This window comes from Malurus melanocephalus, unplaced genomic scaffold, assembly GCF_030028575.1.
Source record: "Malurus melanocephalus ecotype Western Australia unplaced genomic scaffold, MMel_1.1 scaffold_855, whole genome shotgun sequence".
NCBI lineage: Eukaryota > Metazoa > Chordata > Aves > Passeriformes > Maluridae > Malurus > Malurus melanocephalus.
The window spans coordinates 87,914-104,604 of record NW_026624087.1 but is presented as its reverse complement, the minus strand read 5'-3'; the positions used below and the strand labels follow the sequence as shown (position 1 = coordinate 104,604).

Below are 16,691 nucleotides of genomic sequence, written 5' to 3'. Positions count from 1 at the left end.
CACATTAAAAGGAATATATAGATATTGTTAACAGTCATTTGGCTTTACTGAAAATAAATGAATTACAGGTTTCCAGTCAAGGTATTGTCACTGRTGGTATTAAACATTGATGTTCAGAATGCATTAGTCTCCCTTGCTGGATAATGTCTACCTCTACAAGTAATCCATTGAAATTATTTCATGTGATGACAYGGTCTTTGATTTAAGTGTCTGTCTGGTACCTAAGGAATTGTTCTTCTTGTATTACAGTAAAATATGAGAGAATCAAATTCCTTGTAATTGCTTTGAAAAACTCAGTGGAGGTTTATGCCTGGGCTCCAAAGCCTTATCACAAATTCATGGCTTTTAAGGTAAGTGAAACATCACTTTGGTTCAGATGTGTCACTGTCTCTCATTGTCTCTCATCTATTCTCTGCTTTTCTTTGTTGTTGTTTTGTATAACATTTATTGTAGTTAAAGATGAAATGAGTATTCTTTGAAAGAAAATGTAGCTCATTTGACATCCTTTGGAGATGGCAGGCATGAAACTGTCACAGTCGTGAGTGTTAGATGTAACTTGTTTCTCTCTACCCCAGCCAAACGCAGCACGTGCTGTGCCAAAATGTTCATTTGAATTCACAAAGTTGATGTTGATTTCCCTCAGAAGGGGAGAAATTGAACACAATGGTACTCAGCCTAATTTTTGTCTAGTCCATTTCTAGAATCTTGATTTGTGTTTCAAACCACAAATTATCCAACTGTCCTTGCAACTCAGTGGATGACAGATACTTAGCTCCTTAAATGTAACCTRCTATTTAACAAAAATAGCTAACTTTTGAGAATTCTTAGTATCCTAAATSTAGTTCTGTAAACCAACAGCTTTACTGTGTTACATATTGCATTTTTCTTTTTTCCAGTCCTTTACCTCCCTTCATCACAAACCACTGTCAGTTGACCTGACTGTTGAGAATGGGCAAAGACTGAAGGTCATATATGGCTCAGTAGTGGGATTTCATGCCATTGATGTGGACTCTGGATCTGTGTATGACCTGTACCTTCCCACACACGTAAGATACTCCAAAAAAATTACATTAATGCCCTTCTTTGGGCTGTATATTGATGATTATCAGGTTAAGAGTTGTGCTGTTTTTCAAAAGAATAATTAGTGGCAGCTAATACAAAAGCACTTTTCAYATAGTTTATAACACTGAAGGCCTGTTTAAATGCTTTTATCACATTTAGAATATCAGTTTTAGTGGTTTAATGTCAGAAAGCCTATTGTATGGACAGTACTGTTTTTTAATTGTTTTATCCTGTAAATTTAGGACTTAAACAAAGACACAATAATATCTACCTATTAATTTAGGTGACTTTTACAATCTGCCACAGTGCAGACTTTGCAGAAACCAACTTCAGACTAAACAAATTTGCTGATCTTCTTGCCATTCAGTTGCCCTGAAACCACTGTGTAAATTCAGAAGTTGTTTTACATTTTCCTCCAGACTTTCTCATTAGATTGTCAATAAGTTGGCATGAAGGGGTTGATTTCAGGCTGGTGTGTACATCCTGCATTGTGTCTCTGTGATGAGGTGATGGTGATCAGTGAAATCCTGCTTAAACTCAGATAACAGCAAATTCCCCTGCAGAAGTGAACAGCTAGCATGGGGCTGTCCATATGAATTCTATGCCATGGGGTTAGTATTTTTTGATTTTTGTTAATTTGCKTATATTTTAGTTGTTGTAGATCTTTTCAAAGCTGTGAGTCCCAAAAGCCAGAGAATATTGGGRACTTAGGTTCAGAAATCTGGCAGGTTCCAGACTGGTTCCAGTCTGATGGGAGGCTCCTGMCAAAGAAACTTCTGTGCACACTTGAACCCTCCCTGAAGTCAACAGTGCTCCATCCACAGGGGCCCAGGGTGCCATGGCCTCCTTGCATCCCCTGGCCGTGTGTCCTGAAATTATGCTTGGGAGCYCTGAAGAAATCTCATCCCAGATCTGCATGTTGCAGCCTGTGCCATGAATCCATCTGTTTTTTAACTTTTCTCCACTCTCAGCCCCTTGTTTTCAACCCAAAYGAAAACCCACTCCTCCTGTGCAAGCCACTTGATTACTCTGCTGCCCCTGCAAGCCACATCCTCCACATCTGTGTTCCTGATGGACACTGTTTGAGGATGGCTGTTAGATTTATAAACTTTCCTTAACTGAAAAATGACTTCTCTGGATGTTCTAACTGTTGAATCACCCGCTGAAGGCTTGTACTGTTTTTTTTCTGTATTGGGTTTTTTCAGGTACTTGGTATTTTTCTTGTTTGAGGGTTTATTTAATCTGGCAGTTAGTAGCTTTGTTACCTATGTAGCTCAGATGAATTCACAGAAGTTTGTAAATTGAAGTGTGGTGCCCACGTGCCTTTCTAGAAGTGGGTTGATGAGCAAGGTGAGCAGTCACTTGTCAAAAGGATCATTAGCATAATTGCCCAAGAGAAAAAAGGCAAAGAAAAAGTGAACCTTCTTAAAGGCTTTAYTTCTTCAACAGGCTGCAAATACAATTAGGTACCTGATGAGAGAGATTTCCCAAGTGACTGCCCTGAATATGTGGGGCACCTGAGACTGACTGCGTTTGTGTGAGCTCTTCAGCCACAAGTTAGCACAGACTAAAAATATATTTTCCCTTCAGAGTCTTAGACCTGGAATAAATTGGCTACTACWGCGACTCTCTCTTTTTTGGTATTTCATGATTTTAAAGAGCATCTGCTAGAACTGGATAACTCTCAAGGAGCTTTGTGGTGGCAATAGCCCAGACTGTAACAGGCTGACTTGAGATACTCTTGCTTTCTGGTAGCCTCTTTTCCTGGTTCCCCACCTCTTTCTTCATCTCTTACCTGCTCCGGTCGCTCATGCGAGTCCCAAGGCAACGCATTAAAATTGCTCTGCGGCTCTGGATCCCCGTTCTAGTGTTACGGATAGTTGTTGCGGAGGCACGGAGTCAAGTGGGTGGCCTGAGTGTATTCAGTTTGGCAAGTACAGCTTCAGTGCTTCTTTTACTGTTTGTTGTGCCCTTACAGTGTGCATAAATGTCTGTGCTTGAGGAAGAAAAAAGACTTGTGTGTGGCTGGCTTGTGAGAATGATGTAAAGCTCCAGGCATATGCTTCCTATGAAAATATTAATTGTGGTGGCTTAATTTACTATTAACATCCTGTTTTGAGTAGCGCTTTAAACAAGGAAATGCTTTGTTACTGTTTTTTTTAAGGCTGACTCCTTTTCTTTCAARAATGCTCTTGTAAAACCCCACCTTCATGGTTGTATACTTCAGCTTTGGTTTTGTTTTCTTTTGCTTGGGACATGTTGGCTTCTGGGAGAGATTCGTGTGAGTGAAATGTGCTGTTCCTGTGGCATGCAGAGGTGTGCCCAGCAGCAGTCAAGGGGGCAGCTATTTGTAGGGAAGGATGTGGGAAGGGAAGCACAGAGTGAAAAGGTCCAGGGAACGTTTTACAGCAAGGTGAATTTGTTAAATTTGCAGGTTTTAACTTGTGATTGGGGATGGGGAATATCATGGAAAGTGAAAGCACTGATCTCCTGGAATATGGAAGTTTCTGTTCTTCCTCCATCTTCTGAAATAGTTGCAAATTCAAATTTATTTCACCTTTATTCTGTTTATATAATGCAAATGTTTTGTGAACAACTAAGTAAATATTATTGTGTCTCAATGGCTCCATGGCTTCTTGAAACCAATTAAGAGTGGTAAATGTAAAGTGAAATATTGAACATTGATTTGTTTGCAAACCTACTGTCATATTCAAAGGGGGGAGAAGGGTAGAAAGTCTGTTTCAGAGGCTTACTAGCATACTGTGCAGCCTCTGAGAACAGGCATTTCTTTCACTTTCCATGAGCCATGAGCTAGTTCTTTTTATAACTCTGCCAAGCTAGTTAGATTGATGTCATCACTGAAATTGCAGTCCATGTTCTGATATAAATCTTGGTAAAATGTGATTGTAGATCCAGGGGACAATTCGCCCACATGCCATTATCATCCTCCCGAACACCAGCGGGATGGAACTCCTGCTCACCTATGAAGATGAAGGCATCTACATTGATATATACGGACATTTCACAAAGGAGACTGTTCTACAGTGGGGAGAAATGCCAGCATCTGTAGGTATGGATGAAAAATAGCTCTTTATTAAGTATAAGATTCTGTTGCGTGAAGCCTGACTTCTTTATGAGGTTTGTATCTATGTGGAAATGGTTGTATGGCACATAAAGCAGCTTCTGAGCAAAGCAGATGTGTGAAAGAGTAAACAGATTTATGGKTGTTTGTGTTAACACAGCCAATGATTGCAGTAGGGACTTCCCATTTGGATCACAGTCTGTATTCTTGTCACACTGTTTACTGCATCACACATGGACTGTACAGACAGACTTCACTGAGGATGCAGCTTACCACCAGTTTTCATGGGGAGGATTATATGAATTACAGAGGTGAAAAAGTGCTTTGGTCGTTCATAGCTCACAGCGTTTTATGGAGAAATTCACAGCTACAGARGGGTCAGTTACTGAGGAGATCTGTAACTGCTATCAAATGGCCCCTTCATTTCATCACTTTAAATGCACAGGGCAGCCAGCCCAGGGTATTTGTGATAGATTCTTAAGCTCCCCATGCCTGCAGTTGGCTGTGTAGGAGGAGATTCTGGTTGTACTGGAGCCAGGACAGCTGTTTGTTTCACCTTTCCCTTAGGGCTTCRAGCTAACAGTGTGGGGAAAAACAAGAACAACACAGGCAGATTTTTGGGTTTATTGTTACTTTTCATTCCTGTTCTTCATTTTAAAACATACCAACAAACAAAACAAACCCAAGACAATTAGACTGCACAGAAGCATGTTATTAGTTTGGAAGAAACTGGGTACTACAGTGAAAAGTCAAGGATGTTCAGGTAGGAAAAGCCCATCTTTGGGATGTGGTACAAACCAAATTTGACTTCTGATTGGAATCAAATTTCCTCTCAGAACTAACCTACCCATAAACACAAAGTCAAACCTTACATAAGGACTTCTGTTAACTGTTATTTTAGTAATTTTACTGCTAAGTACTATTAACTTCCTTAATACTTCGATATCCTTGGCTGCAGACAAAAACATTGAGAGAAGTGTGAATAACTGTTTTTTGAATGGCCCATCTTAGGGGCAATTTGACAGTTTCTTAAAATCCCTGTTTTCCTGGGATTTTTAGACCCATCTCAGACCTCCTGAAGTCTGTGTAAGCTTATGCCAGTTTTCACTCKGTGTTGCAGAGATAGAGGGTCTTGTGTTACTCTCAGGGTGCTCTCTAGTCATCCTTTGCTCATTCCTTGATTTCTTTAAACAAGTACTTTGAGAAAAACTTTTGCAGTTGGTGAGAGTATTTGGATACAAAAAATAAAAAAGTTTGTATTATAATCGATGGATTTAGGGCAGGGAATCTAAATATATCTTATTCATAGTCTTAAATTGGGACCTCTGTGACCAATCTGTTAATAAGAAATCGGAGAGAGAAAGCTTAAATCCCATGGGAAATTAAAATTGTAGAAGTATTCTATGTTTAATTTGAAGGATGTACACATATGTAGGGCTAAATATAAATATAGCTGTAATATTTTTTTTCTATAAAATAGGTTTTAAAAAGGCATTAAGAAACATCAAGTTAATAAGATTTGGGAGCACTCTTGCCCTTTWGTGTGAGTAATGAATTATTTAGAGTATGTAGCCATATAGGGCTGACACAAATCTGGATATTCCCAGAGGAACCAGTAAAAGTCTTTATGGCCTTTTCCCTGTACATTTTAGAAGCAAAAAGAATATTCTGTGGAGAAATGGTGTTACCAAAACGTGGTTAAATTTCTGCCTCAACAACACACCAGCTGGAAGTGTAGGATATTTTTATCTAAAGCTGAGGTGGAAAGTGGACTCAAACTAACTATTCCCAAGTTCCTCGTAGTATAGGAGCTATTGTTCCAAAATAAGATGACTTTATTCTGAGTATCTGCTCTCAGTTCATCTCACTTGAAACACCTCTAAGAGCTCCCACATGAGAGGATTATCATGGCTCAGTACTGACCTTTGAATTCCCAGCCCRCTATCCTCCAAATTAATCTCCAGGTATAGACAAGTCCTTATAACTGGACAGCCCTGCAAATATTGCAGTGAGGCCATTTTGTTTGCATGTTGTTTCTCAGATGAAATTTAGGAATTTTTTGATTGTGCTACAAGACTGATTTTTTTTTTATGCTACACATACTTAAGCCTGCCATTGTCTGTTGACAAGTTCTGGGTACGATGGCCAGACAGCAGAGCATCAGGGCTGAACTTGGCATATCTGGTTTATTATGTTCCTGTTTGAATAGTGCCTGGAGGTCAGATCTCTTCAGAACACAGCAGAAATGGCCCAGCAGGTGATGTGGGTTGCAGCAGAGCCTAATGAAGTGGTTACTGGGAGCTGCAAGGAAGCTGTCAAATTGAAACCTGCCAAAGGCACAGATCCAGACACAGCATAGTGACACCTGGAGTGTAGATTTCATATAGTGGAAAAGATCAGGAGACTTATCAGTTCTTTGTTGCTAGACCTACATGACCTATACTAAASAGTGTAGCCACAGAGCGATTTCATGCTGTTTATAAATACGCACCTGCCTTGCTTCCCACCCTAGAACCACAGGGTGCCTCTGTCTCTGTTGTGTTCAAAAGTAAATTTGAAAAGGATAATGTCATGTCAGTTGGTACAAAAAGTAGTAAAATACTTACAATTGTGTTATTTTTATCTTCCTCACTCTATGTGTGGTCTGGGCTCACTTTTCATATTCTGCAGACTGCCCTGGGTAGATGCTGCCCTGGGCTCATCCTGTTGTTGCTGCATTGCTCAGAAATGTTAATGACAGTCTTCCCCACAGCCTACAGCAGTGATGCCTTGCAGTTCAGCCTAGGAACTGAGCCATAAAGAACAGACTTTAAAATACATTTTCATGTTTGAATTGTAGAAAATCTCTCCTCCTCTTTTGCCACTTTCCCTCAGTTGCTCACTGCTGCTTCGCTTTTGAAACACGTTGGTTTCTTCCTCTTTGCTCATGGCTGGAATACTGGGAAACAATTATCTTGCTCTCAGCACTAGTGGCAGGGAAGCCTTCAGTGTGCATAGAGTAACTGAAAGTCTTTTGAACAGATTTAGGGGAAATTTATAGACTCTGAGGAAACCAAAATCACAACACTGTAACCAAACCATATGTGTTTCCAAGGAGGTATGATTTTCATACATTTGTTGTAACAACAACTATAAAGCAAGGCTTCCAAGTTAATATTAAATCAACCCTGCTAAAAGTGTGTGCAGTCATGTGGGCATATTGCCTTTATTTTCTSCTGTCCTTCTCAAGCAGGATTGCAGGCTGTTGCTTCTGTATCAGTCTGTACTGAAAGTTTAATTTTTAGACAAAAACCTAAACCAACATGGAAGGTTTTAAGAAGCAGACCTTGCTCACACAATAATGTCGGGCAGGCATGCACTGTCCACTGAAGCTAAAAGCCAGTCCAGTGCACACGTTCCCTCTACATTATTTCAGAGCACCAGAATTCWCAGACTAATGAAATAACAGTTGATAGTTGAGCAAGAAGAACAGTTTCTGAGCATTGACTACCAAGAGAGCATAACTAATGTGATTTTACCTTGGGAGCCCATATAAGCACTAATCAGAGGGCTTCCACTGAAACTGTGCCTAATTTGAAATCTGTGGTGTTAACTCCTTCATTACTATTCCAATTTTTTTTATTGCCAGATTTAAAGGGAGTATTKTAGTAGGCTTCCACAGTGCTGGAATATCTTCTTCTCATTTTGCAGATATTGCAYATAACCAGTGATGGGAAGACACCAAATTAATCATGCCATAGCCTCAGATTCTAAACTATTTAGGTTCATATATGAACTCCATAGTAAATACAAACCCAGCTTCCTAATGGGAACAGAGTACAGTGGATACTGAGAAGACAGTCAAGACTTTTCTTGCATATGGGCAGTTAAAGGATGAGAGGCAAAGATGGGCTCAAGTTGCACCAAGATATTAGAAAGATACGTTCAACCTTGAAAGTAGTGATGCATTGCAACAGRGTCTTGGAAAGGTTGTGAAATATCCATCAAACCATGTCTGGACAAGGTTCTAAGTAACCTTGTCTAATTTGGTCTGCTTTGGGACTGGTGGTTAAACAAGATGCCCTTCAGGTTTCCTCGAAGCTTTTGTGAGTCTTAAGATCCACAATAATAGTTAAGATTTATGCCTATTGTTCAAAATTGAGTTCTCCTCAAAATGGGAGGAGAAACTGAAATTTAGTTACTATTCCCAAGGCTTTTTGTGTAAACTTAAAATACAAATAATTCAGAATATATTGTTATCAAAGTGAAATGCATCAGATCCATAATTAACATAAATGAGGCAAGAATCATTCTTTCAGCTGTTAAATATTGTCAACTTTTTTCTCTTTTTTTCCTTTTAGCTTACCTTCAGTCCAATCAGGTCATGGGCTGGGGAGAAAAAGCGATTGAACTACGTTCGGTGGAAACAGGAAATCTGGAAGGAGTATTTATGCACAAGAAAGCACAGAAACTAAAATTTCTTTGTGAAAGAAATGACAAGGTACAGAGATGACTACAATGTGRTGATTTAGCAAAAATGAGTAATAGCTGACAGTGACAGACCAGTTTATTTTTACAACTTTGATATCAGTTATTTTCTACCCTGGTATAAGTTCCCCGTTCAAAGCCAGAGTAGTCATTGATCCCACAAAGTGCTCACTGTGGATGTTCCACACTCTCCCACCACCAGCTCTGTTYGAATTCTCTATTCCACCCAGCCTTCACTGCTGTAAGTGATAACAGAGGCATTGGGAACTGCCCAGTACCACAGGGATAGTGGGGAAGGGTTAGTGAGGCAGCCCCAAAAATTCCCAGCTGCAGCACTGCCTCTCCTGGGCTACTGAAATTACAGGCAGTTCTGAGCAGTTATAATGGGGAAAAAAAAATCCTCAACACTCTTAATTGCAGACACCAGGCTATGGATAATCAGTATGATTTCTTGCATGTATCAATTTTGATAAATGTTCTCTGAAATCTGCTTAGTCCCACTGTCATATTTAGAAAACTGAGRCCCCAAAACCTTGGATTAATTATTTTTAAATGTTCTCCTATGTCTTTTCRAATAGGAAAAGAAATAYATATAGAAAATTCAGKTGTACCACAAATACASTTTCACTTYAAAACGTTTCTCATGGGATTAAAATTCAATTGTGATATATGTATATCCTTGTATTTGGGACTGTGGCATTCTATCACTTTTCCTATATGAGTAAAAATATATTCATAAATATAAACTGACAGTAACATCTCTTTTTTTCTTCTTCTTTTTTTCCCCTTTCAAGGTGTTCTTTGCATCTGTACAGTCAGGAGGCAGCAGTCAAATATACTTTATGACTCTTGGTCAAAATGTACTATTCAACTGGTAAAGCACATCAAAATGAAGAAAATGAAAAATTCCCTGTAGGTAGCAGTGTAAAATTSTCAGAGGTAATACACAAAAATTTGCACTTTTTGCCTACAAAAATGTTGTCATTATTGACTTATCAAAATTCATATTCTTTCAGTCTGGAAGGAATTCCATTTTCCTGTTGAAGTATTGCAAACATGTTTAGTTTGTCTTCCAAAGTACGTTGCAAACCAAGATTGTATTAGGAGACTTWAATGAAGAATGTAGCCAATACAAGAAGCTCCTATACTCTGAAAAGTGTACGGTTTCATTTTTACAGATGATGCAATGTTGTTATCTTGAACTGAAGTCTCTTTTTTGGACYGCAACACCTGCAGGTAGATACAAAAGCACAGTTAGGATCTATTTTGAATCGGGTTTGGGTTCATTTTGCAGTTTAAGCAAGCTGTTGCTGTGTCACCAAGATGAACTTGAATGACTTGTGCAAGTCTTACAACACTGAAAGAGTGACTCTTTCTGGTGAGTCCCAGTGCAGACCAGGAGGTTTGAGGAGTCCTCCCCCCTTGGACCTTGAGGGATCATCCCCTCTGCTGAGTKGACAGGTGTGTTTCAGTACAGAGTTTAAAAACAGTTAATTCTGAACATGTGCCCCATCTGAGARATTTTTACAAATGCAGGGGACAGACTTTGTGTTCCTCTCAGGGCTGGATGCCTGAGCCCATAGACACAGTTACTGTAGAATGTATTTGTAAAAATATTTTAAATAGTCTGTCAAAGCCATAGATGCATAGAGCATTATGAATCAGAACTTGTAACTTTTATTTACACCTGGGACCCACACTCATACAAATTGATTTAAAGGCACTACCCATGTATATAAATAAGGGCACAAGAGCAAGCACCTTCTTTTCTTCCTTCTTGCTGTTTCACATCAATCTTTGTGTATTTGTATGTAAATATAATCTTTCCACAATGGATGTTAAGATTAACAAATGTATACTTAATATAGTTATGAAAATATCCAAAGAGTTAATCTATTATAAATAGAAAATATAAATAATTCCAGGTGCTTTCTATGCTAATTACATCTAAATAAAGCTGCGTCCACTAGTGTTATTGGTGCCAGTGTTTCTGCATAAACTCTGTTCTCAGGGGCTTATAAATTGGCCATAAAATTATAGAGATATAATATATATATATATATACTATATATAATCATATACTATGATTCAACTGTAGGGTTTAATGTACTCCTCATTTAGCTGATTTCTGGATGTGCTTTGAAATTGTAAAGCATCAACYGTAATACAAAAGAGCTCATTCCGGRTGTGACACGGTAGGGATGATGCTRTGGACAAAAGTGAAATCATTAGTTACAGTGCTTGAAAATAGGTGGCTTTTACTTGAAATATTTGATACTGAAAGGTGCAGGGAAAGTGTGTTGGAATATCTGGTCGTCTACCTCAAGGATGATAATTCTGTGTTGACTCAGAGGGCAGAAATAGAGCTGTTGGACTGTCGCTGTGCTGTCCAGTACGTCAGTTCAGGTGTTGGCAGTGATGCTGTGACTGACAGGTGCTCAGAACTGCTGTCCCTGTGTGTGTCAGCAGGGAATCAAACCAGGGCTAATCACCCTTCCTGTTCCCTGTGCTGGCTCCTCACTGCTGCAGCAGGTCAGAGGTGCCTGCACTGTTGCTGTCTATATTTTTGGCTATATGGAGGACTGCACTTTCCAAAGTTATTAACCTAGCACTTTTCACAGGCACTAGCTTATCTCAAAATGTATAGTGTTTTTYAATGAAGTATTTTCCTTTTAAATGTTTAACTAACAGAAAAAAAAATAAGCCTAAAGCCATGAATATCTGCASTTAAATAATCAAAATGGTTCTTAATGTATGTGAGTAATTAGCTTGTGTGCAGACTGGAAACCTGAACAGAAACTGCTTGGCCAGATTTGACAACAGGAGCTCTGTCTGGTTGTAGTGATGTCCCTACTTGTTGCCAGGGCCAGGGCTGGGGCAAATGAGCAAAACCTGGCTTGGCTCCCTATGCTGCTGAACACTTGGGCTTGTTTCATTTGACTTTCACAGAACAAACAGAAAACAAAAACTCCACCAACAAAACCAAACAAGCCCAAATCTATAACAGAAAGAGACATGAAAGTTACAATTACTGGCAAAAACTAAGTTGTAAACAATCCACTTATAAGCAATTTGCTTTTGACTTAAAAGTCTAAAAGACTGTGAAGGAAGAAGAGCTTTCATTTTGCACACAGTAGGTGTGCAAGATTTGCAAAACTGCTCGTGCTATAAGCAATCAGTGATCCAGRGTGCCCTGTAATATTTTTTAAGTGTGCTGATATCAGCAGCTTCTGCATTAYAGGGGATGCATGTCAATTTTTTCCCTTCCCTGTTCTGGTGTCAACARGTAGGAGGCAGATATTTTCCTGATGACAGAGACTAGTTAAAAAGAATTTAGCAAAGAACAGTGGGAATTTATAACAACAACCCATATCAACAGATTAAAAAAACAAATGCGATATACTTGTTTAAGCTTACTGTAGCAGAAAATTGTGACAATAAATTGAGACACTGTGAAGATAACTCCATACTAAGAGGGAAAAARCCCAAACAATCCCAACTTCAAGAGTAAGAATGTGCACTATTACACTGGGATTGTAATTTTTCATTTCCCTCTATTAGCTCTTTCTTCTTTCTAGCTACAATTCAAGGCAGTGGGTTGGATTTTCATTTTCTATTCACTGTARAGAAAAACCATTAAAAACTATTGGAATTTTTGGGGTTACATCCATGTGTAATTATGGAAAGAATGCTTAGAGGCCCTTAGAGGTGAATGCTTTAGAAGGATTTAAAAGTGGCATTGCAAATAGCAATAGCAACTGGATGCAACAAGGAGGAAACTCTGACATAGTTTCTCTATCAAGAGACAGTAAGAACGGTTGAAGATGAGAAAGCCCAGAAATGTTGAGAGGAGTAACAGAAGAGAGGGGAAGTGACTGAAGCAGAGGGAAGAGCTGAAGAAAATAAACAGGAGTAGCCAAAGGGGAGGGAGTGGATGTCTGGCACAGCATAATGCTGATGGAGGAATACAAAGAGTTAAAAGAGGTTAAGGAAATAAAGGAACCAAAGAAATTGAAAGRTATCTGGAGTGACTGGGGGGCATCGAAGGGAGTATTTTGAATAACTGTTCAGCTGAAAGCAAAAGTACAAAGGCTAGAAGAAAACAAAAATTGAGTAATCCAAGGTTCTCCAGACACAATTTTACCTATGCAAAATGTGTATCAGATTTGTAGTTTCCTTTTGTGAGGTGTTTCATTAGCTTTCATTAACTTTTAAAAGCAAGGAGTGAAGTACTTATTGTGTTTTTCTAGTGATGTCACTTTGACATGAAAAAATGCTACAGGGGCAGAATGTGAAGGATCCATGTCAGTAACCCTTTGGTACATGCAGTCTCCTAATGGCACATGGTGCTCACAACGTTGCATTTGGGACACAAGATTGTGCTGATGCTGCAGCAATGTAGAACTGTGTGTATGTGCCTGCTTTCATTTTAGGCATGGTGAACTCTCTGCTGCAGCGTGAACCTTGGCACATGCCTTTAAAACCTGGGAACAATTCAAGTTATGTACTGTATACTATGTATTGTTCTCTAATGTTGAAATTGTACAATTGAAACAGTAATAAAAATACTCTGAAAATCAAAACTAGTATCATGCTTGTAGTGATTCTGTGATGTTGACATCAGCTATTGTAAAAATCATAGGAACCTTTGTTTTCCTATTGTTTTCCAAATCCAGTCATTATGCTTTGGGAAACATCCATACCTGCCTAAAGGGACAAACAAATATATATCTTTGTATGGATAAAGATGTCCAAGTGGCTTTGTGAGAGTTCAGCCTGGACAGAGTGCTCCTAAAGGGGAAAGCCAGTGCTGTGCTGTGTGTGCTGCTAATGAGCTGCACTGAATTTCWGTGTGTCTGCCYTTCTCTTTACACAAACACSCAGTGGGATGAGGGCASTGGAACTACAGCRRAGTAACAGTTTGTAGTCATGATGCTACAAGAAGTGGCTTTTATGCACATWAGCTTGAGTGCCAGGTTAGCCCAAGTCACTTTTTCTCAGATAAGCTCATGCAGTCTTTATTGCCACTGGAATTGTTTCTCCAAAGACCATCATACAAGCTGGCTTAGAAGTTCAATTCCACATTTAAATATCTGTATTTAAGTTAAATGAAGCATAAGCAAACCTACAGCCTATATAAAAGACTTGTATAGATTTTAAAACCTGTGCAGTAAGTCAAAGTTCCACACACCAAAAGTGTAAGAAATCTTCCTACTGATAGCCCACCACTTTCTTGAACTGCTCTTCAAATTTCAGAGAGCTGATTAAAGGGCAAGGAAATGTCAGTTGGGTAATCACCAAAAATGTTATTTTAGCATTACCTGCTTCCTGTTATTTTTGAGGAAGATTTAACAACAGCACCCAGGAAATAATGGTGAAATGCATCAAAAGAATTTTCTATTTTTGTCCTCAAAACACCTCGTAGTGAACACTTTTACAGTAAGTTTTATGGTCTTATATACCAGCTGATATTTTTTTAATCTAGATCATCACCTTTTATTCTTTTGTGCCTTTTATTTCTCCAACATGCTTTAAATGTAATATTTAATAGAATGTAGTAACATCCTCCTGTTCAGCATAGCTCAGTCCTCACTGTCACTGCTGTAAAGGCTAACTGCTGTTTACTTAAGGTGTGTTGTATACAAAAACTGAGATACTTGACTGCTGCTTATCTCTGAGAATTTGAGACTATTGACTGACCAGAAGTGAACACAAGTATAGTTCATCAAACTTGGTTGTAGGCATATAAAAATCACATTGTCTTCAATAAGCTGCTTACATGCCTGATGAAGCAGGCTCAGCATAACACAAAGCTCTCAATTTTTGTGATGTGATACAGCCATCTGCTGATGGCTCATCTCCAGTCATTACTGATTCTCCAAGAGTTCCTGAACTTCAGTTTCTACTATAATCACTGTTCAGGTGTTGTAGGGAAATCACATCTAGAGGAACTCACAGACATACCCAGTCTTTAAAACATGTTGTTGAATATGTTGTTAAAACACGCTGTCAGCAACAGATTTACCCTGTTACAGTTTTGAAATGGTAGGTTAGCTGGACCTCTGCTGGTTAGAAAGAAGGCAGCAGGAGAAAGTTGTTAAGGAACTGTCTTTTGTCTGAAACGGCAATGAATAAAGATTTATCCAATATAAAGTATTAACTCTGCTATCAGTCCACATCAGTCCATTATCACTTCACAAAACTCCAGCTTCAGTGAGTGAMATCCCAGTGACTTACAATAACAAAAAATCTGGCAACAGATGCACATGTAACAATCATCTCTGTGTAAACAAGGTTCTTCTGAAAATCACATCATGAGCACAGATAGAAGATAAGCTGGGAACAGTCCGTAGATTTCCTCATTATACCTACAGATTCATTTAATAACTAAAAAATGAGTTCACCACAGTTCTCCAGGTAAGGCTTGTATGTGATGTGAAGCCAATTCCTCTGCAAGCTCAGTGAAAAGGTGTTTGGGTCATTTTTTTTTAAAATTAAAAATGCCATTTTATCAGTCCACACAAGAAGTCATGTTTACTGGGGAAGAAAGACACTACATGGAAGTTTCACCCAATACTTGGCTTCAACATAATACAAATTACTGATTCAAATTTTCTCAKKAAGGAATGCACTGTGACATAAAATACATAATCTCATATCATTCCTAGAGAATTCTAAAGGCCAGCAAAAGCTTGTGTCTTATACCCCTTTGTCTAGTTTTTTCAGTCTGTTTTAAGTAGTTCAGGCAACAGCTTTTCCAGTTTGCTCATGGCAAAGAGCAAAGCTTCACAGTAGCAAAGACAGCAGGCTAAGAATACAAATGTGCTCAAGCTGGAAGAACTGCTCTGGCCCAGCACCTGAGGCAGCTCAGTTCACATTYAGTCTTCTGGATTTCCAAAGCCTATCTGGACCAGTGGCACTATAAAGATGAAATTGCTGCTCTTCCTAGCCTTTCTTTTTACCCCRCCCTCCTCATTCTGTCCTGCTGGGGTGGGAGGCGATCTCTGGAGAACATTAGTCYAACASCCCTGCTAACGCAGGGTCACCCAGRGCAGGTTGCACAGGATCTCATCCAGACAACTTCTGGAGTACCTCCAGAGAAGGAGACACCACAACCTCTCTGGGCAGCCTGTTCCAGTGCTCTTCTGCCCTCAAAGTAAGGAAAATTTCCCTCCTATTCAGATGGAATATCTGTGTATCAGTTTGTGCTTGTTGCCCCTTGTCCTGTCACTGGGCACCACTGGAAAGAATCTGTTCCATCCTCTTTTACTCCTATCCTTCAGATACTTGTGTACATTGATAAAGTCCCCTTTCAGTCCTCTCCCGGCTGAACAAGCCCAGCGTCCTCAGCCTTTCCTCCTAAAAGAGATGTTTCCTCCAACAGAAAAAAAATACATAATTAGAAGGTGCTAATAAAGTACTGAATACAAAGTTCTTAATCTCTGTACTTTTCATGAATATCGTAAGTGAACTAGTGAAAGGTGTCCCTGCCCAGGGCAGGGTGTTGGAACAAGATGATCTTTAAGGTCCCTTTCAACCCAAACCATTCCTTGATTCTATGATAAAGAAGTTGATAGTTGCAGTGGGACGAGAATCAATAAGWAAGGTTACACACTTAGGAACTGCTAGTAAGATTTGTTTTCTAAAGTTGGAAACAACAAACTCAGTAAACTGTTTTAATGGCAGGTTGATTACAATTGCCTACACACTGCGACTACGTAAAAGCCAAATGCAACGTTAGGACCTGGCACAACTCTCCGAGCTAGGAACACACTGATGGTGAGGAAGAAGCAATGACAAGCGTTGTGCATCCGCTTAAACGCAGCCAGGAACAGGTGCAGCAGAACTGTCTACGGGAGGAAGCGACCGAGGCGCTGCTGGCTGCACGGGARCTGCCCAGGCTCCGCCACAATGCCCCGCCGAGGGCGGGTCGCCAGCCTAGCGGAGAACACTGGGCGCTGCCCGCCGCCGCTACCCGGCCGCTTATCGCCGGTCACCCCGCCGCCACCCCTCCCACCGCTTCCGCGGGCCTTATCTTCATCCCTGCTCCGGCCCGCAGCCGCTCTCCGGCCGCCACCTT

The 16,691-nt window shown here is 39.7% G+C and overlaps 1 protein-coding gene across 2 annotated transcripts in view; it reads left to right on the top strand.

Moving 5' to 3' along the window:
- LOC130585262 (mitogen-activated protein kinase kinase kinase kinase 4-like) overlaps positions 1–13,182 on the top strand; it is an 82,486-nt gene extending 69,304 nt beyond the window's left edge. For both annotated transcript variants that reach the window (XM_057385683.1, XM_057385682.1), the window contains exons 27-31: positions 250–350; positions 897–1,046; positions 3,973–4,132; positions 8,485–8,624; positions 9,406–13,182. In XM_057385683.1, the coding sequence (XP_057241666.1) occupies positions 250–350; positions 897–1,046; positions 3,973–4,132; positions 8,485–8,624; positions 9,406–9,489 (635 nt within the window). In that variant the 3' untranslated portion in view covers positions 9,490–13,182. The remainder of the gene's footprint in view (positions 1–249; positions 351–896; positions 1,047–3,972; positions 4,133–8,484; positions 8,625–9,405) is intronic.
- The last annotated feature ends 3,509 nt before the right edge of the window (positions 13,183–16,691 follow it).